The 25933-nt window shown below is 38.5% G+C and overlaps 1 protein-coding gene across 5 annotated transcripts in view; it reads left to right on the top strand.

Moving 5' to 3' along the window:
- Window positions 1-25933, top strand: part of CHD6 (chromodomain helicase DNA binding protein 6) — a 185591-nt gene that overhangs the window by 136746 nt on the left and 22912 nt on the right. For 4 of the 5 annotated variants that reach the window (XM_027867341.1, XM_027867342.1, XM_027867338.1 and 1 more), the window contains exons 22-30: window positions 1067-1226; window positions 4143-4232; window positions 5657-5760; window positions 9257-9386; window positions 13817-13877; window positions 16736-16784; window positions 17667-17883; window positions 18289-18497; window positions 19608-21203. In XM_027867341.1, the coding sequence (XP_027723142.1) occupies window positions 1067-1226; window positions 4143-4232; window positions 5657-5760; window positions 9257-9386; window positions 13817-13877; window positions 16736-16784; window positions 17667-17883; window positions 18289-18497; window positions 19608-21203 (2616 nt within the window). The remainder of the gene's footprint in view (window positions 1-1066; window positions 1227-4142; window positions 4233-5656; window positions 5761-9256; window positions 9387-13816; window positions 13878-16735; window positions 16785-17666; window positions 17884-18288; window positions 18498-19607; window positions 21204-25933) is intronic. The other variant, XM_027867339.1, reaches the window with a different exon arrangement.

Here is a 25933-nt window from a genome sequence, read left to right as displayed (position 1 = left end):
AACAAGTTCCACCACACCAGCATTCTTCCTCGCCCTAGGACCACCCCTCAGAACTGTGACCCAGATCCAAGCACAGGCAAAGCAAGAGATTCCTGCACCGGCAAAGAGATCCCTGCAATCCCCCTCTGATCAGCCACTTGATTCCCCCTCAGCCTGTGGGCCGAAAGGTCAGGAAACAGCCACGGCCCCAGGCCGTGCTTGAGACTTGCGGCTGAGACTTAGCTCCTCTCTCACCACAGTCGCAGACTTTTCCTACTGACCTTCTAAGTTGTCTTTGGTGTTCCTGGGTTGAGAAGTTTGGAAACCGCCACAGCTGTCCGAGATTCAGTCCTCTGAGGCCTCGGCCTGTGTACCCATGCCGAACTGCGCTCCTCTCCTAGCCTGGCACAATATACCTTTCTGATCAACCATCCAGGCTGTCTTTGACTGGAAATTTGTTTCACTCTGTCTTTTTGTGGGTTCTGCTGCTTTAGAATTTGTTTAGAGCCATTTTTTATAGGTATTTGGAGGGGTTTGGGGGGAGAGCTCAAGCAAGTCATTGCTTTCCCTCCGCTATCTTGGCTCCGCCAAATTCTACCTATTCTCAAAGCCTACATCTACCAAGAAATTTGAAATGATACCTTTGTCCTTGTACCACCTCTGCCTGGTCTCCAGCCCCATAGATGCCCTTCATACTGCTAAAGCATAAACCTTTATCTGAACTACTTTTGCACTTAACAGACATTATCACACACTTTAACTCTTCATTTCCATTGCAATTGCTTTGTCTATGTTTTGTCTCCTTAATTAGATTGGAAGCTATATGAAGATAGATATTGTGTCATATTTAATCAGCACCAACCATTGTGTTGATTGTTTAGTCCTTTAAATTTTTATATTTTGTTTCTGCCAGTTTGGAATCAGTTTCTTGCTCATCTGTAGTCCCAGGTAGATCATAGACCAAGACTGTTAGGCCAAAAGATATGTTGTCTGATCGCCACCATGTACATAATACTTATGTTTGCTAGGCAAAATCTTTATGCCATCACCCAGTTATGAACCCTCATTCATTCTTGTGCCCATACAGGGTTATCTGCCCCAGTACCCAGAGGGAGAAAGGGAAAGAAAACAAAGAATCAGATGCTACTTCCAGAGTTAAAGAATGCAGACTGGTTGGCCACCTGCAACCCTGAAGTTGTCTTGCATGATGACAGCTACAAGAAACACCTTAAACAACATTGCAATAAGTAAGTGCATCTGATCTACTTCCCTTTACCTCAGAGCATCTCTCCAATGTTAGAGATACAGTTCTGGTCGTTATTCCAGTAAAGAAGATCAAGAAAGTTGGAGATGTGTGCTGTACATTACTTTGAAATTCAAGGGTTAAAATGCTTTAATTATACTACTTTCTTCACACCACCTCTTCCTGGACTCCTGTCCCATATTGTGCACTGTGTACTTTTGAAGTTCTTGGAAATGTTCTCAAAAAATTGTTTAGTTCCTGTCATAACCCTTCCTTGTGGTGGCAAACTAATCATCTTCTGGAGGGCAAGAGCTGCAGATACTCCAAGGCTGTTATACTAAGGAGGATCCAAGTCTTTGCCTTCCAATCTTCCTCTACAACTCTTGAAGAAGGCCTTGGAAGCATCTTTTCACTACTTCGTTTTAATTCATTTAAAGAGCATTTATGAAGAATATATTTTTCATTGTTTCATACTCGGTGCTATGGCAGATACAAAAAGAAAAAGAATTAAAGATGTAACCCCCAACCTTGTGGAGCTTACTAGTTACTTGAATGGTTAAGATCTACAAATAGAGAATTGATGACAAAGCAGCATAGGAATAGATACAGAATAATGTGATATCAATTGAATAGGAGGGCATAGGAACCCAGAATAAAGAAAGCTGAGCATAAATTTGGCATCTTGGAGAAAGTTAAATCTTGAGTTGGACCTTGAAGAAATGGAGTGGAGAGGGAGGCACTGTACTTCCTACAGTAGAAAAATAGCGTGAAAAAAAGTACAGAGGATAGCTTGAAAAAGCAGAATCTGTGTGGGAGCAGTGCGAGCCTTGGCTTGGCTTGGCTGGCTCTGAAAAGGTTGTGTTGGAGAGAACTGTGGAAGGGAGGTGAGAATGGTTCAGAGGGGAGGGGGCAGTTGCTTAGGGACCTCGAGTTTAGGTTTAATTGGGTATCTTGATTAAGGTCATTTTTCAGAGGATAGTGGAAAAGCTGTTCTCTGCAATTTCTGATAGGGTCCTACATCATGAAAAGACTTCAACTCTAAAATTATTTTTTAGAACAAAATATTTGGCTTCGATTCTTGCTTTTTATCTGTATTCAGACATCAGCTAAGATTGATTGAGAGCAGCTTGAAGATCATCTTGTTCCAGGAAGACAGGTATACAGGTAGAACACTGTCCAGGGAAGGGCTGCTCGGGTTCTCCTATCATTTTTCAGCCAGTTTGTCATTTAGAGAACATCGAATACCATTGATTTGCGCTCTCTTCTTACATACATCACAGATATTTTTACAATGAATGTCTTGTCCCTTCTTTCAGCTAAAGTAGAAACAACTCTCTAACCCCAGGTTTCCATGATCTTGTTTCTACAGAAAATCCTGATGTTCCAGTTGCACTAGAATCCCAGGAGACTGTTCTAAAGTCTTTTGCATAGGCCAGAGAAAATTTCAGTTCTTACTGTAGACCTCCTTGGCAGCTGCTGCTACTGCTGAGTGGCCTTGCTTTCTTGGTTCCCCACAGGATTTTTATTTCTTGTACCTTTTGAAAATAACAGTTCCACCAAAGCTCACATCTTAAAGTTATTCCAATTGTTTGATTTACAGTGAGTAGAATATTAAGTATTTCCATTCACAATGATACCTGGTCCTCTGGCCACTACAAAGTCCACAGACAATGAATTTAGTGTGGCGCCTAATTTGTGACCAGTGTTAAACAGCTCATAGAATAAATTACAGAATGAGCTGAGTTAAGGCAGGGCCTTTCAGTCAGTCAACAAGTGTTTTTTAAGTACTCCTATGTACCCTGTGCTGGGCAGAGAGTACATTCACAGATGTAAAGAAGGACACAGTCCTAGCTCTTAAGGAGCTCAGACTCTTTGAGCCTTGGGTCCAAAATTGTACACATATCAGAATACGGACTTCTCCTTTCCCAGCTGATCCAAAGCACGCTCATCTCTTTTCTTTCTTAAATCTGTGACATATTAATTTGTATTGTTCCTCCATTTTAAATTTCAAGTTCCATAATCTCAGATATCAAATCATGTATTTCTTTTCTGTCCCCAGCACAGTGTTAGGCATATTTGGTAAAAATGTTTATCAATTACTGTCTTCCTTTATCTGCAGATCCTTAGGGAAGAAACAATAGTTCCTGTGCCTGACCTTAGAAGCAGTATGATACAGTGGGCAAGGCTGAATGTGGAATCAGGGAACTTGGATTCACATTGCTTGCTCTGTCATATACTACCTATGTGGCCCTTGGCAATTCACTCAGCCTTCCTGGGCTTGAGTTTCCTCTTCTGTAAAATGAGGGGTTTATACTAGAAGACATTTAAGGTCTCTGCTGGTGCTAAATCTTTGTCCAAAGACTAGAAAAACTTAACTTTTTCTCCATCCATCAGCAACACTCATCAGACCTATGTTCTTACAAAAATTAGATTTATTCCTGCCTGGCAAACATTCATATAACTGCTTTATGCCACGTGTCAAATATACCACTACTTCAGCAGACTAGTCAATCTGTAACCAGCCACTTGGAAGTCAATCATATTTAGTAGATATTTGTGACCAAGGAGATGATTTGTTGGAACTTAGGAGGGCAAGAGATCACTTCAAACCTGTATTGTAATCCAACAACAACAATCTTGTAGCAGTTGGGGAAACCTCTTCTTTCTTTTGTTCTATTCTTGTCTCATAGGGTGACTGAACAGGTATTCTTCCTCCTTTGTAAGGCAGAGGTATTCAAAATGACTTACATTTGTAGACTACTTTATATTTAAAAAAAACATTTTCATATACTAATGACATAATGTTCTATCAAGATTAACAGGAAGGAATACAGAATATACCAAGGCATATGGTATCAAAGAGCACAAAGTCAAACCAAGTATTCTAGTTTATTTGCATTAATCAGTTCATCTTTCTTAGGGTGCTGCTTCGAGTCCGGATGCTATACTACCTGAAATCTGAAGTACTGGGAGAAGCAGCAGATAAAGCATTTGAAGGAACCCCTGCCAGGTATAACCACTGTAGCTGGGCCAGAGCTTTAACTGTACAAAATCAGCATAGAATCATGTATGTTTTCTTCAAGGCCTATACCTTTTACACAGAATATTACCTTTGGTTACATTCCTCATGATTATAATTAGTATTCTTAGACTTTTGTCTCTCTCCTTTAAGTGATATTCTTATTGCTACTCTATAGCTCATTTGATTTAGTACAACTTATTATTAGCAGTATCTTGCAGACTCTTAGGATAATAAAGAAAGGGCCACAGGTAAAGGTAGTGATACCAGAGCATTAGTACAATATAGTCATTTTTGGTGGAGTTGGCAGCTCCATCATAAGATGAGCCAACTTCTGTCTCTTGGACTTTTTCCTTGGGCTCCATCTTCTCTTTGCCTTTTAGCATGTGGAACACTGATAAGAGACTGAATCAACAAAGCTCAGGTAGCTGCAGATAACAACCAGCAAAATGAACTGAGTTTTTTTCTGTCCTACTTCCCTGTGTGGGTTATCATGGGAGCTGTAAAGGAAGAAAGGATTGAAAAGAATATGAAAACCACCACCTTCAAACATCTTTGTTAATTTTGAGAGTAAGATTATAGTTTAGGTTGGCTGTTGAAGTCATTACCATTTTGAGTGATTTGTAGTTAGAATAATTTCATATAGTAGACATAAGGAAGAGATACTGGCTTTTTGGGTAAAGCTTCCATTGTAACTAAAAATTTTCAGATTAATTTAAATCATTCAAGAAGTACATTGTGCTGTGGCAGAATTTTTAAAATCACATTTGAGTATGTTGTAGTGGGGATTCATTTTGGGGGGTTTGGACTAGACTAGGGGGCCTCTAAAGTACTTTGAACTCTATGATTCTGTGAGTCTTTGTGATAGTGAAAACCAAACAGAAGTATAATCCCCAGATTAGGCTGAAAACATGTCATTTAAATGAGAGTTACAGAACTGTTTTGCAGAACTTTTTTTTAATGTTGAATTTAGTCACATAGCTAGATTAAAAGATATTTTGCTTGACAGAGTTTCGAGTACTCTACCCATAATTACGTCACATCTCTTGACCCCTCATCAGCCAGTACTCCCTTCCTTATCATTCCTCCCCCAATTCCTGACCACACTAGTACAGATGTTCTTGTTATATTAATAAGAGTGTTCGTGATTTCCCTTCTTTGAGCAGACTGAATACTAAACTTCTCATTTTAGTCCCATGCATTTGATTATGTACAAATTTAACAACGTAAAACAACATTCTGGGAGAATCGAAAACAAAAAGGAGCTATCCAGAGAAGACTGTCCTTTTTTAATATTGTTGCTTCTATTCTTAAGCATGATACCACTGAGACCTTGGGATATGGTATTGGATTGTTGGATGGTGGATTTTTGTCTGTATACAGAAAAATTTATATCCATGCTGTGTCCTCCACAGAGAGCTGGATGTTTTGCTGCCTGATATTGACTACGTGGAGATCCCAGTGGATTGGTGGGATTCGGAAGCCGATAAGTCTCTTCTTATTGGAGTGGTCAAACATGGTGTGTATTCCCAGGAGATTTAAAAATTTTCTCCCAATAAATAATCACCCCAGGGAAAAGTTTGCTTTAGAAATCCCTACTGTCAGAGAGACTTTTAAGTGGATTAAATAAATTTCTCTTGGACAGTTGTAAGGAGATACAATATTCACGGTCACTAACTTTTGAAGTTTTTCATGTGGTTACTTTTGGCCATGTGGTCATTATCCAGTTATGTTTTTCACTTTCAGTAAAATTTCACTTCCTAGATCTTGGAAATTAGCCCAAATGGATGCACGTGTTATGGTAATAGTGAGAATATTTTCAGTAGGTTAGAGATTCAAAGGCTAGAAAAGTTTGGAAGAAAAATTTAGTTGTGTAGGGTTGTACAAAATCAACCACATAATCCTTATTTTCCCAGTCTACTTCAGTCAATCCATAAATATACCTGCTATGTGCCAGGCATTGTACTAAGTTCTGGATATCCTTAGTACTGTTGGTATAATGACTAGAGCTAAAATATGTCCACAAATATTTCCATGCTAACAGTCCATTTACTGCAACAAATGTTTCTAGAAACTTTTTATAATAACCTAGAGCACATAAGATAATTTTTGAGTTACAGGAGAGGTGTGAAATATGTAGGCTTTTTCCTGTTCCCAAAGTCCCATCAGGTGTCCCATTTGTACCCTCAGGTAATGCATGATGAGGTGTTTAATTGATAATTAAAGTGTAATCGTCAAACTATAGTAACTGAAGATGTGAATCCCCCTCTGGTAGCCCCCAAGTGAATAAATACACTTGGTATGTACACCACCTTTGAAAGATTGTTCACTCTAGCATTTCACTAACAGTTAATGAATGCTCAGAGATATTAATCTTGTCCACATGCTGCTTGCATTAATAATTTCTTGGAAATTTCCTCAAACACAATTTAAAATTCAAGCATTTTGATTTTCACTCTTGGAAAGACCAATGCCAGAGCTACTTTTAAAGCCTTATGCTAAGCTATTGGAAGTAATGATGTCATTTAACCCTAATTTTAGAGGAGGAAGCATGTGATGTCTTAGGGACCCAGTGATACTGTAATGTAAGGCCATAAAGACTAGATAAGCTTGAAATTCTAAAGATGTACAGTCAGATATCACAGTATTCTGAAGATGGGCAAATTTTAAAAGTAGACCAGAATATAATGTATGAGTTTGATTCCTTCAGAAAGGACTGATAATTATAGTGATTATCTTTCCCTGGTAGTGTCCCAGTGTCTTACTCATAGAAATTGATTATTTAGAGCATAAATACATTTGGAAATTAAAGTGTCATTCAGATTCTGCTTCCTGCCTTGGTTGTGAATCAGCTTTTCTATTTCTATTGTTTTCAATATTAACTAACAAACACAGAACATCACTGAATGTTACATGGATATGATAATCTAAACCAGTTGAACCTGCTGAATTATTGCTTAAATTCATACAGAACACTAAGGTTTGTTTCAAAGCTGATCAAGACTAATGCATTAGATATTTCAGGCTGTGCACAGACATTCCATTTGTTAATAGAAAAGTTACCATAGCAGAATTTCTCATCTGTGTCATGCTTGTGATTGCTCATGCTTGAGTAAAGTGACTACTCCAGCTTCCCCCCTCACCCTTAGGGAGGCCTGGGTCATGAAGATGAAAATCAGAGGTGTAGAGAATTGATTATAGTAGTAATATCCATTCCCTTGGAAAGGACAGTGAGAAAGAAATAAAAGGAGAAAGGCAGTCATTCTTACAGATCTACTTTCTTGCTATTTTCACTTTTCCTTCTACACTTTTTTTTATCTTTCATTCTTCCTTGTCACTAGTGCTATATTACTGTGGGGGAAGGTCATAGATTTGGAGCTGGGAGAGACCTTAGTTTCCATGTAGTCCAGCCTACTCATTTTACAGGTGAGGAATTAAGGCCCATTTGGTGTCTTCTGACACCAAATCTGATGTTCTTTCTGTCGTGACATGCTGCTGATGAAAGAGTTTGATGGCAGTATTAAGAAGTTACTAACTGTGAGTGAGCAACACTTGTTATGCTGATGGTGTCTTTAGATTAAGAGAAGAGCCCCCAAGAGAAAATTGTGTCTAAATGTATCGTTATCATCATCAAAACAAATGCATATTTCCAACAGAGGTGCCAAAGCTAATGAGGAAACTAAGGAACAACAAATTAAAATCATTCTATCAACACTGGGAATGGTTCCACATACAATCAACTGCACATCATTCATAACTGGGAATTATGATCATGTATTAGCAGTAGTTTGGGAGGAAGTACTTTTAGAAATCTGTCATATCTCCTGGAGATTTCTGTCCAACAATACCTCACTGGCATACCTCTTCTTAATCTGCTTATAAAAAACCATCTATTACCAGATTTATGTTTTAGGAAAATTAGAAATAAGATATTTTCTGTTGTGTGGCATCATGTCTTATAACCTGTTTCTAGATTAGAAGGAATCTGTAAATTGTTTATTTTCAGAGCTTGGCATAGACTGATTCTTGTCGATACCCAGTTGATTAAATTTACTTCTAGCACTGGTGAATTCAGTCATTGGGTCACTTTTAATCACATAAGTAGGTACAATAATTAACTTTTTGCTCTTAATCTTTTTTAATCACATTGCCAGACTTTTTCATTGTAATCTATATGATCCCATGGGTTAAAATAGCAATGATAAAGGGAACAGGCCTAAATTAGAACTAGACTTAGCTACAAGGTGAAAAAAATATGCAAAATGGGGAGCTGCAAAGCTAGATTCCTATTTATCTGTCATCTTAACAGTCATTAAACATTTATTAAGCACCTGCTGTGTGCCAGGCTCTATACTGAGCACTGAGAATGCAAAGACAACAGTCCCTGCCTTCAAAGAGTTTACAGTCTAATGGGGGAAGATAAACTCCAAAAGGAAATTGAAAAACAAGAAGGAAGACCCCAACATAGAACACATGGTAGAGAAGTCAGAGAAGCCCCAAAGTCATGCAGCCAGGTGGGAAGCAAGATATCTTTCCTAAGCCCCCTCCTGAAATGGAGGTTTTAGAATTTGTGGCTTTGTCCTTCAATCAGAAGGGCATTGGGTAGTTGTGAGGAGCAGGTACCAATGCTGATTCAGTCCTGCGGGATGAAATTCCCACTGGTGAGCTTCCCAGGGCATGGTGTAAAAGTTAGAGAAATCCTCATAGTGCAGCCAGGTGGGAGATAGCTCCATTGCTCCAGTTAGCTAAAAACACGTGGGTTTATGTATGTTCTTATTTGAAGAAGTTTTTTTTTTTTGTCTGTGTTAACCAAAAATTTCTACTTCAAGTTAGAAATATTTTCCTGGCAATTAAAAGAATGTGATAATGGTTTATAGTTTTATGATCCTTTAAAAAACCTGATTAAAATTTGTGGCATTCTATTCACGGACAGAAACTGAGGTCTTGTGGTATAAAATGGAGGTAGACTTTGAGGTTTGATGTTGTTTCTAATGCTCCCTGCTGTCTTCATCCAGGTTATGAAAGGTACAATGCTATGCGAGCAGACCCAGCTCTTTGCTTCCTGGAAAAAGTTGGAATGCCAGATGAAAAGTCCCTTTCTGCAGAACAAGGCGTCACTGATGGTTCACAAGATATTTCAGAGAGGTGAGAAACCATATGGGTCCCTGGCAGAAGTAAAAATATGGCCTTTTGTGCCATGAAAACACAACCTCTTCCTGCCTCATCCAACACTTAGCATAATTACCTTATCATAATGTTCTAGTCTTTAATCTCTTTTCAAATCATCCCTCACAATTAGTAAAATTTTCTACTAAGAACACTGTTTAAATGAAATCCTGTCCCTCAGGTTTACACAGTGGCCCCTGGACAGTGCTGGTTCAGTTGCAGTTTTTTGTATGTGGGGACCAAGATGGTCTGCCATGTTCCACTGTATAGTACTACCTTACTACTTTTGTCTCCTGCTGCACTTGCCATCTGATGACCAAAAAAAGAGGATGGGTCCCTCAAAAGAGTCATAATGAGATCACAAGTCTTTAGATAAGATAGTTCTGATTACTTAGAGTCATTAAAGGGCTTTTAAAACCCTTTACAACCTGGCATCTTCCTAACTTTCTAGTCTTCTTGCTCTTTGCTCCCTTTTACTTGCATTCTGATCCAGACACACTGTTCTTTTTGCTGTTCCTTGCACGTGACACTCCATCTCCTGACTTCATCTTTTTCACAGGCTATCCCTCGTGCCTCAGCTGCCCTGTCTCACCTTAGTCCCTTGACTTCGTTAACCATCCTTCAGTCTGCTCATAGCCCACCTTCTGCAAGAGGCCTTTCTGAGTCCGTCCTTCCCCACCTATGGCTAGTGCCTTCCCTCTGAGATTGCTTTCCAGTTACATAGTATATGTCTCATGTAGACAATTTTTTACATATTGTCTTTTGTATTAGAATGTGAGCTCTTTGAGAGCAGGGACTGTGATCTTGCCTTTCTTTGTATCCCAGCACTTAGCATAGTGTCTGGCACATAGTGAGTACTTAATAAATGCTTATTGACTGACTAATTAAAGAAATTCATGAAATTCTATTGAACAAGCTTAGTTCCCAGTCTTTGGCAGTGCCTTCTCCACTGCCCAACACACAGATTTCTTGACTTCCACATGGGTCATATGCAAATAAGTGTTATAGCATCTTGTTAGCTATCTTCTTTTTTTTTTTCATAGAATAATATAATACTTCCGTATTTTGGATATGAGAATATCCTATGTAGAAACCAAACAAAAGAAGAATTTATAATCTATTATGAAGTTCTTCAAATGCCCCATTCACTGATTTGTACTAATTACTAATTTCATCTACTAAAAAGCTGCAAATCGGAGTTCAGTTTAACTATCTGCACTGAGAAAAGAAATGCTTGAAATAGGAAAAGTGTACATTGCCCAGATTATGACATGCAGCTAAATGAGCAATTTTACTTAGGCTTCAACATATATATTCTATATAAGTATGCTGATGGATAATTAGCTCAACCTCCCAATTGAATAAGGGAAGAGATTAGGCTGGACTGCATGTGAGAAATTGTGGATCACTTTTGTTGATTCCCCAACTGTTTGGCACTTCAAAAAGACTAAATGTAATGCAAATAGTCTACTGGTGACTTCATATGCCTGCAGAACATGAAAGAAAACAATTTCAGGAGAAGTAAAACTACAGATTACAAAAATCAATGAAAAAATGGTGATTGTGAGCATTCTCCTAGTGTTAACAAGGAGGGATGGGAGAAGAACCATGGCAAAGCCATTTGTGATCATAAAAAGAGGTAGGTCATTCATTTGACAAAGATGACAAATGGCTCTAGTGGCTTATTGATTCCTTAAGGAGAAAGGGAAAGCTTCCCTTTGAGTTGTGTCCTTTGGAAAGATTTATGGTAGAAACAAAGATAAGAATGCCATAGGACAGGAGCAGGTGAAGAGTTATGATCTTTGTCAGTGCAGGAAGTACTTATGCCAGTGAATTCATGGAACTGTTATTTTCCCCAAAACAAGTTTAAAGCAGAATCTGTTAACACCTAAAACCTTTAAATTTTTTAGAAATTGTCAGCGGAAGGTAAAATGTGGTATATCCCTTAATGTATATGCCTTGAAAGTAGAGGAAGAGAGAAGGAACACTATTCTGTCCTTGCCCCTCAACCATAACACATGTTGGATCATCAACATTAAGACTTATGACTGAGCTAGAAAAGAAGACTGAAGACTGTAAGTTAAGGCAGTTTTAGAAAACCACAGCCAGCTGCCATCACCACCACTTTGGCAGAGAAAATTTGAATAATGGCAGGAAAGATGGCCAAGATCGTAGCACGGTGGCAGCTCCATTTTCTTCCCAGGCTCTTGTATTTGCCAGCTTTTGTCCCCAGGTGAGAACTCCTACTGCTCTATCCTTTCCCTGCCTTGTCTATAGAATTGTTGAGGGTGGATTCAGGGACATGTCACCAAACTCCAAAAGAATTAGTGACTAACATAGTGGTATCAAACTCAAATAGAAAAGGGGTCCTAAACCATACAGAAGGATCCCTGCAGACCATATTTTTAAAATGTAATTACTATCTATGTTTTATTATATTTTCATTTATTTTCTTAAATATTTCCCAGTTACGTTTTATTTTAGTTGGGCTGCACTTGGGAGTGTTGTAGGCCCCGTATTTGACACCTCTGCTCTAGTATATTCACAGGTTGCATATAATATATAACCCAGATTTGCTACCCGAGTGTTTATGATATTTATGTCCTGGTTGCTTGGAAGGATCATTCCAGCTCTAGATTTGAGAGACCTATCACAGGTGTGTAACTATAAGATATGTAACATGCCTTCATGAAAAGACAGGACCAGGAAAATAAGTCATTTTGATGATAAAGCCCTTAATTGGGCTCACTTAGGAGGAATATTTAAGAACCTAGTTCATTAACGAATGTGTAATGGAACTTAAGAAATTCAATTTGGCATTTATTGAGCATCTACTATTTTTCTTTTAAAGACACTGTCCTTGGTACTGTAGATTCAGAGTTTACACACACACACACACACACACACACACACACACACACACACACAAAATCCCTCCCTTACAGGCCTTCAGTCTAATAGTGGGATAGAGCATACATTAACAAATAAGTGTTGTGCAAAGCAGAATGTGATAAGAACAAAGGACAGATACAGATAAATTGCTCAAAGACAATTTGAGGAGGGGGGAAATTGATGAGTTTGCAATCATGACAATTGCTTTTTCCAAGCAGAAGATTTATGTTGACCTCCTGCAGTAATCATTTAGGGCTTTAAAAATGTAGAGATAAATTTTGAATAAAACCAAATTAAATTTTTCTGTGAATGGGTATCATACTAATAGTCTGCTACGCTCTATCATTTGTATTCAGCTTGTCATTGTTTCTCCTCAGATAGATCTCTCCTACAGTAGCCAGAGTGGTAGCAACTGCATGACATGAGTACATAGCCATATTACTAGTGTGGAAAGGATATAAATATGAACTCTGACCTCTTCCCTCTTAGCAGAGGTGATAGGGCTCATCCAGGCTCACTCGTAGATATGCACTGTCTCACGTTACTGACAAAAGCATTTTTACACCAATATTGATTATTCAGAGTACAGCACTTTAGAAAGGGTCTTTTTGATTGTCCTGTCAATGACTGACTTCCTTCTGCTGTCTCTGTTATATAATACTTCTTTGAACTTGCCTGCAGGGATCTTGAAGCTGTCTTTGCTAACAGCGAAGATGAATAGGATGAATTATATTCCTGTTTCATCTTCACAGTTACTTGGTGGTCTCCAAGAATTGCAGCAGTATCATTGCAATAACAGTATTGTGTTACATAATTTATTAATCATTCTTTCCTTTGTTCAGTGAAGTTTGGACTTGTAAACACAAAGAATTTTGGGATTTTAGGGGACTCCAGGTTCAAAACAGCGTGACATTGAGGCCAAAAAAAACTATAATCTTAGACTATTTTGAGAGAGGCATAGTATCTAGTACTAGGGAGATGATCGTCCTACTATACTCTGCTCTGGTCAGACCAGTATTGGGTTCAGTTCTGTAAGCCACATTTCAGAGATATTTGTAAGCTGGAAAGTATCTCTTGGAGGGTGACCAGGGTGGGGACAACCCTCCAGGCCATACTATATCAGGACTTGGTAAAGTAAGTAGGAACATTTAGCCTGAGGAAGGTAAGACTTAGGAGGAACCATGATCAGTGTCTTCAAGCATGTGAAGGGTTGTCATGTCAGAGAAAGATTAATTTATTCTCCTTGGCTAGAGAGGGAAGAAGGATAAGTGGACATTGCAGAAAAGCAGGTTCAGGTTTGATATGAGGAAAACCTTCCTAATCATTAGCGCTATCCAAAAGTGTGATATGCTGCCTCAGAAGGTAGTCTGCTCTTCACCAAAGGCCTTCAAGCAAATGCTGGATGACAATCTGTTGGATGTAACTAGATAGTCTCTAAGGTTCTTTCCAACTCCGGTGCTCTGTAAACAGAAACGTCTCCTGGGTATTTTGTGATCTTTTCTCTAACTTTTATCTAGAAGCAATCTGGATAAAGAAGATAATACTGAAGACAAATTAGATAGTCTGCAGAAACAGTTGGTAAGTCAAATATGCAATAGCTTTTATTCATGTTTCTTATTTTTTAAAATTGTCTCTAGTCTTTCCCAATTTAGCGTTGGACAAAGAGAGCTTGAGACACTGTACTGTCCAAGAGAAATGGGTTCCTGGGGCCAAAAAAATACAGGTCCCTGTGGTAGAATAATTCTAAATCTAATACTTGGCATGATTATGATTTGCTTAGCTCAGTGATTCTTAAACTGGGGTCTGCTGATCCCCAAAAGGTCTATGGATAGAGTTCAAAGAGTGTATGAACTTAGGTTGAGAAAAAAAATTATCTTTGTTTTCACTAACCTCTATGTGAAATTTAGCATTTCCTTCCATTATGAATGTTCTGAGGAGGGATCCATGGCACAAAAGAAAATTTAAGAGTCCATGGACTAGGTTTTCTCCTGCCTCAGTTCCTGGTAATGTCCTTTATCATTACATCAGACAGATGTATTATAATGTGCCTTAGGAATATGGAGGCCCAGCAAGTTTTCATTCCCACATGTATACTTTTGCTTATTCCTTCTGCTGAGTTGTATCCAAGAAGCTGTAACTGTGTTTCTACTCCAGTATCTTATATATAGTAAGCATTTAATAAATGTTTATTGATTGATTCTGTCCTGGAGAAGATGAGACCTTGTGTTTACCCCAGAGTAGTCTCTATTTTCCTATTTATACTGAAGTTGGACTATCATTTTCTCATATTAAGAAGTAAGAATTTTTCCAAGATACACTTCCACAAAGTCCTTGAGCTGCTAGATAAGCAAAATGGTTAATGCAGCCATATAAATTAGCATTGATTCTTTAAACTTTAGACCTTAAAGGCTAAAGATAGGCTAAAGATAATTAAAATTATCTTTTACTTGCCTTTAAATTTTAAATGCCTTTAAAATTGAAGTTATAAACCAGATATAAGCAGTGCCTGCCTTACACATTAGTTGCATTACAGAAGTTTATTTGGGACTCAGAACACATTTTCTCTTAGAAATAATGTCATGAAATCATAAAATTTTAGAGCTGGGAGGACCCTTACAGCTCAGTGAATATTACCACCTTGTTTTACAGATGAGGAAGCTAAAGCTCCAGAAAGTTGAAATGATATGTGGAGGTTCACACAGTGAGTTTGGTAGCAGAGCAGAGTAGGACCTTTCTTCCAGGTAGCAGGCTGAAGGCTAGTCCTGTTGACCACAAATTGTTCATGACTTAGGCCGGCCTTCATGTATTATTTTGTCCATTGTTTCAAGTTAGGGAGTATCTTTGTCGCCCTTATTGCTGACAGATGCTAATACTGCAGAAAAGGTGCTGACTAATAGGAAAATATTTGTTATGGTTTAAATGTGTGTGTGTGTGTGTGTGTGTGTGTGTGTGTGTGTGTGTGTGTGTATACATATACACACACACACATACATATATATATATATATATATCTGCCGTGCTAGGTAACATGGCACATGTTTGTGCCAAGTTAAAGCTGGTAAGATAAGGATGGCTTCAAGGTTATCTCCTTTCTTATGTTATGAAAAGAACTTGAACATCTAATGGTATGTGCTTGTTTTAGAAGGATTCATATTAGGCTGGTATGATCGAGTTCTAGAAATTACTTCACTCCTCCAAAAACAGATGTTTAAATGACACTCCACTCTGATTTACATTTTCGTGGTTTTTCTTCAAAGGAGCAAGACTCCAAGATAATTATCTGCATTTTAAATAAGTTGTGTGTTCCATGGTACAACTTCTTTTTTTTTTTTTCCCTAAACTCAGCTGCCAGGTACCTTCAGCTTGTTGAATCCAAGAAGAGATCTCTTATGTGCAGCCTGTCCAAACACATGCCACCTAAGGCTTGTCTGCATACCCTAAGTGATCGTTTCAGCCAAAAGGAGCTCATCAAAAAGCGGCAATATTAATCCACATAAAACAGTTCAATGGAAATTAGCCCTCCCTCCTCCCCAAATCTCACATACTTCATATTTCAGGTTTTGTTTTTTTGGGGAATAAGGAAAGATCTTCTCATTAGAATAAGGAACCTTTTCTATAGGCATTTCTATTGGTGCCAGTTGCATAAAATACCCACCTTCAGAAGCGTATCTCTGCCAGTGATAATAGTCCAGATTCACTTGGAGCTTTGATTCATTATTTTAACTTGAATTTCCTGGCAATTTATCCCATGGGGTCCTTTGATTGGGTACTTTATGAATTTTTTGTATGGATATGAATTGAGGTAGGAATAATGAACCCCAGAATGATAAGTTTTTCACACAATGATAAAATAAAAATAGAGATGAATAAGTTTGACACTGTTATATACAGCTTTGGTGAAATGGTAGCACTAAATTAACATTGGTAAAGGCTCTAGCTAAATTCACCATGAAAATGAGACTTCTGTAAAATGTGTTTGCTAAAGGAACAACTGTACTCCATCATTTTTAAAGCTGATTTGCTACAGAAAATATTACTTGATACAATTACAAGAGCAAACACTAATTAACTCTTTTCTAGTCATTTTTCTCTTTTTTTTTTCCAAAAGTAATCAGTGACTTTCCCAGGGTCACACAGGTAGTAAGTGTCAAGTATCTGAGGCCGGATTTGAACTCAGATCCTCCTGACTCCAGGGCCGGTGCTCTCTCCAGTGCACCACCTAGCTGCCCCCTAGTCATTTTTTAATATGTGAAAATCACCACATGGAACACATGCAGTAAACAAGCCTTATCCAGATTGGGTGATAGCTCACAAGGAATATGTCTCTTAAATATTCTTATACTTTCTGTACAAGAGCATGTAGTAAATCTTAGTAGTGATGATCAGGGAAGTTTGTAGCAGTCCTTGATGGTTGTGGTGGCTTTCTTTGTCCCTAGGAGGAAACCAGTTTTGGTGAAAGTGAGAAGAAAGATGAAAACATGGCAGGTGAGACAATGCCCTTCAGAAGGCAAAGAAAAAAAGCATCCACCACATGTTATGCTGGAATTCATATCTTTAAAAAAAGAGAGCTACTGCTTTTAATAAGCATCTTTAAGAAAGATTGACCTTCTTCAGACCCATCAATGCCCTTTCTGTTTAGTTGAGACATAGATGTCAAAATGATTTTGATCTCCATCTAATTGACGTTGAAATTCTAAGATAGCATCCATTATTCTTCTGCGGGACAAATAAGTAAGGGTTTAAGATTAATGGATCAAGAAATAGTTTAGAATAGCAGTGGGAAGGAAAGCACAGCTACATCATACTTAATAGTTCTAATAAAGAAGGCCACAGGTCTTGCTTATCTCATGCATCATATGAGATATATCTAAAATTTCCAGAGGTCTCTTTCACCCCTACAAAGCAGCCCACTCTAAAAAAAAGACTTCATAGTATTTATGCTTTACAGATACAGAAAGTTATCCCTAAGATTTTGCACAATGCAATGTTTCAAACACTTCGCTGAGTCCTTGTTCTTGAATTTGTTATTAAAAACCCTGGAATATGTTAATTTGGAAAATAATGGCAATTTTAAGTAAGGTATTGCACCATTTTTCCCCTAAGATTTTGCACAACACAATGTTTCAAACACTTTACTGAGTCCTTGTTCTTGAATTTGTTTAAATTAAAGACCCTGGAATGTGTTAATTTGGAAAATAATGGCTACTTTAAGTAAGTTATTATGCCATGTTTCTCTCTAGCTCTCTGGTACTTCCCTGTCTGTCCTTGGGAACAAAAAATTGAAAATATGAGTGTTTTCATTTTTAAAAGTATATCGCCTTTATTTTAGTTGTTTGTAACTACTAATATCCTCACTGATGTTTGAAGCCCAGGATGGCTCCGACCCAGACAGATCGCCCTGGCCTGTTCCCTCCGCCCTTACAGCTCGATTGAGACGCCTGGTTACTGTTTACCAACGTTGTAATCGTAAGGAACCCACTCGAGCTGAAATTTTAGGTCCAGGTAACCAGGGATATTGGGTCCAGGAAGACATATTTAGGAGAGCCACTGAAATGGATGCTATCAACAAGGATACCCAAAAAAGGTAATAGTAACAAAAAAGGAGGTTATGGTATATATTAGTAAAAAACATGAGAAAATTAGACTTCATAACTAAGCCAGAAGTTTACATGAAAGGAAAATGTTCTCTTCCAAGGTTAATCAGGTCCTTGGAATTAAACAGAACAAAACATTAAGGTTTTCATAATTGTAAATTTCTCATAGTATGGAATCTGATGCTGTGTCTGAGGTGGTTGGGTTCAAATTTCTAGATATCCATATCTTCTACTGTGAAGGTGGTAGCCTCTTTTCCAGAATTGACATAGTCTCTGGAGGTGTGGGTTAGCAGTGATAAAAGTACAGCATGCACCAGATTGGCACGATTTAAGTATGAGAGTAGCAAAATATTTTATTCTTTTTTTTTTTAACTTCCCTTATGTGAATCCTCAAGATGGACAAGAAGAGAACAAGCAGATTTCTATAGAACAGTATCCTCCTTTGGTGTTGTTTATGATCAAGAAAAGAAATCCTTTGATTGGACACAATTTCGAGTCATCTCACGCTTAGACAAGAAGACAGATGAAAGCCTAGAAAAATATTTTTACAGTTTTGTGGCCATGTGTAGAAATGTTTGTCGCCTCCCCATGTGGAAAGATGATGGTAAGAAATACTATTTTTAGCACATCGTGGAGGAGACAAAGGAAAGTCTCAAAATTAGTTTATCTATAACTGTAGCAGTATATATATATATATATATATGTTCCAATATGTGGAGTTCTGCTGGTTGAGTTCATTCTTCCAAAAACAAAAATTATTCATAAACTATTTCCCCACAAAAAATGTACTTTAGTTCAATAAAAATTGCAGGTTAGGTTAAGACTTCACAATATAGTTAAAGAAAAATTGTCTCAACAATATAATTATTCTTCTGTGAACATTGGGCCGATTTATATTGCTCTAAGAATGTTTTTTTACCTGTACTTTTGCATCATGCTTACATTAAAAATCTATTGCAAATGCAACTATCTGAGGTGAAAAATACTGAAAGTAAGTGACTGTCATTTGGTCATCCTTTAATTGGTGTTGAACCAGTCTTGGGAATTTTACAGTAGCATAGTTGTTTGTGGTTTTGCCCTCTGAACTACACATTTGCAGATAAATAACCTTATAGTGGCATTCTGTACCTCACAAGATTTGACATTTATAAATGGGTTTGGTTTTTTTTTTTGTGTGTGTGAGGCAGTTGGAGTTGGAGTCTGGACTTGCCCAGAGTCACACAGCTAGTGAGTATTATGTGTCTGAGGCCAAATTTGAACTCGGGTCCTCCTGACTCCAGGACCAGTACTCTATCCACTGTGCCACCTAGCTGCCCCCTACATTTATAAATGTTGAAGCAAGCAGGGATGAGAACAGAACTGACTTAAGGACACCTAAGTTCTTGGGTCTACCATGGCTTCAGAAAGTCATACATACATGGCTAGGATTTTAAAATTGTCCTTTGACCCTTCCTGAGCCTGTGTTTCTTCTATAAGATTAATTCATCTTCACCTCAATTTAGGTATTTACTATTGGTCGTAGTCCCTGAAATAACACACAAGACTTGCAGTAGCAATGACTTGCGACAACATAGTTATATGTTGTTATTTTGTGATTCTTACAGAGTCAACCCATGATTCTAGAGAGTTTTGAGTTGTGTATGTCAAACACCATGTTGCCAATGGCCACATCAATTAATTAATTAACTAATTTTTTGTTGATTTGTCTCTTCAGGCCCACCAGATCCCACTCTGTATGTTGAACCAATCACAGAAGAACGTGCTGCAAGAACTTTGTACCGCATTGAACTTCTGCGGAAGGTCCGAGAACAAGTACTGAAATATCCTCAGTTGCATGAGCGCCTCCAGCTCTGTAGGCCTAGCCTCTATCTGCCTGTCTGGTGGGAGTGTGGGAAGCATGACCGAGACTTACTCATCGGCACGGCTAAGCATGGGCTCAGTCGTACTGACTACTACATCATGAATGATCCACAGTTATCCTTTCTGGATGCCTATAGAAACTATGCTCAGCACAGAAGAACTGAAGTGCAAGGTCCAGAAAATTCGTGTTGCCTTTACCAGACTAACTCTAGACTTTTTGAATCCCTTACATATACTCAAATGGGAAGGACTTGTGAGTCCATAGATACTGAATCTGAGAATCAAATAAAAATGGAAAGAATAAGTGATAATCTCAGCCACACTGAAAGGAACCTACCTGATGTAACATGTGAAAATTTTATTTCTAAAGTACAGGATATCATTTCTATTAACCATGATGAAAGCTTATTACCTGATTCTTTGGAGTGTATGATGTTTGGTGAGAAGATTTTCAACAGTGAGCCAAGTTCTTTCATTCAAGAGAACCCCAGCAGCACTGAATCCAAGAAGGATGTTTCTGTAGCCTTAGCAAGCAAAAACAAAGAGAATCAACCAGGTGGCCTTGAAGTGGAGTTGCCTACAAACCGCTATTCCCTGAGTAATTTAGAAGCAAAAATAGAACAAATGAGCAATAAAAATGAAAAGCATTTGTCTCTCCTGGCTATAAAGGATATGGACTCTAACAAGTACCTACCTGCTCCGAGACATGAAACTGTAAGACATCCCGAAGCCAAATGTAGTATTCCCCCGCCCTTAGAGCAAGGGAATGTAAGTAGATTAATGGAGATGTGTAGCCTTAGTGTTTGTAATTCTGAAAGAAAACTTTCTTCAGAGCAGCGGTTAATTGATTTGTTAGGAAATAAAAGTCTAGAAGGTAAATTAATGTTGAGTCAGAATCATAGTGATGAAGAAGAGGAGGAAGAGGAAGAGGAGGAGGAGGAGAACTTAGAAGTAGGAGCACAGATAAGGGAAAGGCCAGAGGGTATAGGTCAAACTGATCTCAGCATTAACATACCAGTAGAAATGGACAGAGGCTTCACTGTAGGTAAAACCAAGGAAGGGGGCCCAGAAGCACAAAACCGTGATCCTACAGAGCTAAGATGTGTGGATCAAACATTATGTGAATGTCACTGCAAACCTATAGACAGGTGGAACAATCAGGGTAACAATGTGGAATTTGAGATGGAAAAGACCAAGTTCCTTGACCCAGACTTGTACAAAGGCAAAACTATTAACACTATTGCTGTAGAAGGTGGAAACAAAACTCTTTTATCAGAGCCCTTGAAAGTGGACCATGAGTTTTTAAAAGAAGATTCCTGGGAAGATAAGGTAGAAAGGCGAAGAGGTTATACCACATGTCCTCTTGACAGGAGCGATCTAAAACAAGAAGACGTGGACTTTGAGAATAAGGAAGATGATGATGATAAAGATGGAAACTTACAGGGTCAAGGTACTGTATGGGGAACCTTGTATTTTTCTGACTAGGCCCTTCACTATTTCTTTGATCCTTACCTTAAGTGCCCAGAATATCACTGCCACCCCAGCCCTGTTTTTCAGAAGCCTCTTGTAATCTTAGTATGGTATGAATGTGTAATCTGGCTTCATAAGGAAACAATCCCAGTCACTCTTTCTATATAGTTAAATTCATCCACCTGTTTGAATAGAGAGATCGATCAGTTTATAAGGAGCTATTCTCTGTAAATGTGGAAGGCTAGTAGTTTATAGTCACCTCCTTCCTTGTCCTTAGCAGACAAAATCATGAATAGATTTTTATTTTTAGAAATAAGGAAATTTTTTTCTTGAGGGCATAAAGAAAAGAAGAAAGAAAAAGATTATCACTATTATGGGCATTTACAATAGCCCTATCAGGTAGATAATTCACATATTATTCCCATTTTACAAATTAGGAAATTGAGCCTCAGAAAGGGAAAATGACTTGCCTAATTAAGTGTTAGTGCCAGGATTCACGACCAAGTCTTCTGACTCTAAAGGTAGGGCTCTTTCCACAGAAACTTCCAGGTTATAGTTGACAATATATAGGTATTTAGAGCTTACAGGATACTTTTTGCCTTTTCTCACCAGATCATTACAAGAACTCTACACAATAAGTAATATAAGCATTATTATTCCCACTTTAGGGGGGAGAGAAACAAGCCATTATTAAGTGCCAGCTATGTGCTAGGCACTATGCTAAGTGCTTTACAAATATCTCTTGATCTCATTTTGCAAAAGAGAAAACTGAATTGAGGGAAGGGCGGATTGATTAACTCATCCAAAAATCTGGGGAAACTGTATTTTTCTCAAATTGACAGTCTTGTGGGAGTGAAGGGGAAAAAGTCTTCAGTGGAAAATCCATAGAAGATGTATACTTAAAATTGGCTGAACAAAGAGTTCATGAAGTTTTGAAATAGAAATGCCACGAAAATGGGGACTAGATGCATCAGAGGAAAGGGGAAAGAAGTATTGAGTATGCTGTTCATAGAATACTAAATGTAGAGCTGGAGGGGCCCTCATGAGACATCTCATCCAACCCTCTTCATTTTACAATTGAGGAAGTGAGGCCCAAGCAACTTGCATGACTCATCATGTTAGTGTTTAGTCCATAGGAGTCCACATCCAGTGCTCTTTCCATTCTGCCACACTGCCCATGAAGCTTAACTCACAAAGCAAAAGGTTTGGCTTAGAAAGGGAAATACTAAAAAACCACACCCACATTAGACCTAAAGGGAAGAAATATGGCAAGAGATGGTGGAATGCCACTGAAAAGCAAGATTTTAAGGAAACTTTTGGTTCCCTAGACCAGCCAATTTAAATTAAGCCTGGAGCAGGAGGAATATGAGGGGAGAATGGTAGAAGGTAAAGAAAATAACTTATGTTCTGTGGTCCTTGAACCTTTCAAAAAGATAGCCCTTGAAATGTCAAATACTTATGTAACTTTATTTTCTAGAAAAATACAGAAATGTTGCATTTTTACAAAACTTAAATTTCTTATTACATAGTAGTGACCATGTCTGCAGGAAAATTTCGATTAGCCAGAATGCTTAGGGCAAAGGTTTTTAACCTTTTTTGTATCATGGGCCCCTTTGGCAGTTTGGTGAAGCCTGTGGGTGGACACCTCAACATAATATTTTAAAACACATAAAATAGAATACATAGGATTATGAAGGAAGCATGATATTGAAATACAGTTAGCAGAATTTTTTTTTTAAAGTTCACTGACCCCTGCCTTAGGATTTTCAGTTGTTTTTTACTCATGTGAGAGGAAGAAAGGGAGAGAGTGGAAGTAGGGAAGTTGGTCACTTAATGATTAAACAAAAAATCCTTTTTGTTTCATCCCTTTTTAACTTTTGTAAAAAACAATCTTCCTTTCTACCTTAGCATACACTATATAAAACTTAATTGAATCTTTGCTTGACAGTTGAGGATTTCAGAATTGTTGAGGGTTGGCCGACGTTTCCAACCATGAATTCTTATTGTTTAGTCCTATAAATATGAATGTGTAGGTAACTGAACTGAATCCCTTCTTATCCAAGACAAGACAAACTGTGAAAGGTTTCTTGTTTTAAAAGACGTCCGACTCTTCCTTTGCTCCTTTCTGATAAAAGTTGCATATGGGAAAGGAGGGGAGAGTTCTGATTAATTGAGGTCTCATTTTCTTTCTTTCCTAGCCAGTTATAACTATATGTATTCTGTACATAGCAGGCATTCCATAAATCGCATTGACTGACATAATTGCAGAAATAAACTCTTCCCACAAAGGAAGGTGCTGATCATGCTGCCAGTTGTTTCTAGGAGTAGAAAAGTGAGGGAGTGGGAGGTGAGCTGAAAACAAAGTCATTTTACTAGATGAGACAGAAAGTAAACTGGGAAATTGGCTTGACTTGCTGCGAAAGAGTAGGAACCCACAAAGTTGTAAAGAGGTAGGGTGGAGACTGAGAACTACTGAAGTGTAAATAAGAAAGCTCTTAAAGAGCACAAGAAACAGAGAGTGTAACTGAAATTCAGTCTGCCTACCTTAAATGTTGTTGTTTTTGCTTTTTGGTGAGGCAGTTGGGGTTAAGTGACTTGCTCAGGGTCACACAGCTAGTTAAGTGTCAAGTGTCTGAGGCCAGATTTAAACTTGGAGTCCTGACTCCAAGGCTGGAGCTCTATCCACTGCACGATCTAGCTGCCCCTGCCTAGCTTAAATCTTAAGATATCCAAGAACTGGGGGGGGAGGGGGAGGGAGAAGGGAAGGGGTTAGTATTTGATTCCACACAGTATGCAATGCAAAGGAAAACAGTTTTCACAGAATAAAGTAAAGGAACATAATGCATAGCTGCAGTTAACCACAAAAAAATACAAATAAAAAAATTTAAGCACTTACTATATGCTACTGTGCTAATATACTGTTAAATATAGTATATTACAGTATGGTGCTCAATGGGAGTTTTTTCTGGAGGAACATGCCAGTCCTAGTGTCCCCTTCTTGGTCCTACAGTGGTCAGCCCAGCCTTTGCCCCTTGATTTCAGGTGTCCCCTAGGCTCCGTGCCTCTGACATTTATTATGACATTTTTTCATCAGCCAATGTGATAGCCTCACCTTTGAAAGGCTAAGTATGACTTGTCACCTCACAGAGAAAAGATATTCACAAATCATCCTGCCTTGGGATCTGCCAGCTCTCTGCTTACAAATGTCATTGGTCTCTCTGTAATATTTCTGATATGAATTAGATCCAGTTTATTGCTTTGTTCTTTAGGATCAGAAGTTTAATGATTCTCCACAATACCTCCTTAACACCAATCTTGTTGCATTCCATTATGTTTTAAAATTTTCATTCAGAAACTCTCTCCTGGGGCAGCTAGGTGGTGCAGTGGATAGAGCTCTGGCCTTGGAGTCAGGAGGACCTGAGTTCAAATCCGGCCTCAGATACTTGACACTTCCTAGCCATGTGACCTTGGGCAAGTAACTTAACCTCAATTGCCTTACCAAAAAAGAAAAAAAACCTATCTCCTAATGTCTGTCTGTTGAAATAAAATAAAGTATTTATTAAGCACTTACTCTGTGCTGAGCATTTAAGACGCAAATCAATCATTAAACATTTATTAAGTGCTTACTATGTGCCAGGCACTATGCTAAGCACTAAAGATAGAAAAAAGAAGCAAGAGACGGTCCCTGCTCTCAAGGAGCTTACAGTCTAATGGAGGAGACAACATACAAATGTATACCAATAAAAGCTACATATAGGATAAATAGGAAATAATTAACAAAGAGAAGGCACTATAATTAAGAGGGATTGTAGAGAGCTTCCTCTAGAAAGTAGGATTTTAGTTGGAACTTAAAGGTCATTAGGCGGAGCAGAATAGGGGAGAGCATTCCAAGCATGGGGGACAGTCAGCAAAAACGGCCAGAGCCAAGATAGGAAATGGGAGTGCCTTATTTGTGGAACATTCGGGAGGCCAGAGTCAGTGAATCAAAGAGTACACGCCCAGGAGTAAGGTGTAAGAAGACCGGAAAGGTAGGAGGGGGGCTAGGTTATGAAGAACTTTGAATGCTAAGCAGCATTTTGTATTTGATCCTGAAGACCATAAGACGTCACTGGAGTTGTGTGTGTGTGTGTGTGTGTGTGTGTGTGTGTGTGTGTGTTGGGAGGCAGGGGGTGATACAATCAGGCTTGTGCTTTAGGAAAATCACTTTAGTGGATGAATGGAAGATGGATAAGAGTAGGGAGAAACATAAGGCAGGCAGCCCTCACTAGCAGGCTATTCAATAATCCCAAGCATGAGGTGATAAGGGCGTGCACCAGAGTGATGGCAGTGTCAGAGGAGACAAGGAGATATATTCAAGAGGCATTCCAAAGGTGAAATCGACAGGCCTTGGCAACAGATTGAATATGGAGGGTGAGAGACAGTAAGGAGTCTGAAATGACTACTAGGTTGGAAGCCTGAAAGGTTGGGAGGATGAGGTTGTCCTCTCCAAAATTGGGAAAGTAGGATGGGGGGAGGGCTTGGGGGAAAGATAACGAGCTCTGTTTTGGCCATACTGAGTTTAAGATGTTCACTGGACATCCATTTTGAAATGTCTGAAAGGCAGTTGGAGTTGTGAAATTGGAGGTCAGCAGAGAGTTTGGGACAGGATAGGTAGATTTGAGAATCAGCATTTTCTTTAGTCATTTTCAGTTGTGTCCAACTCTTTGTGAC

Source organism: Vombatus ursinus, unplaced genomic scaffold (assembly GCF_900497805.2).
Source record: "Vombatus ursinus unplaced genomic scaffold, bare-nosed wombat genome assembly UNPS02014785.1, whole genome shotgun sequence".
NCBI lineage: Eukaryota > Metazoa > Chordata > Mammalia > Diprotodontia > Vombatidae > Vombatus > Vombatus ursinus.
The sequence above is the reverse complement of the archived record's forward strand: the minus strand, read 5'-3'. Positions and strand labels throughout refer to the sequence as shown.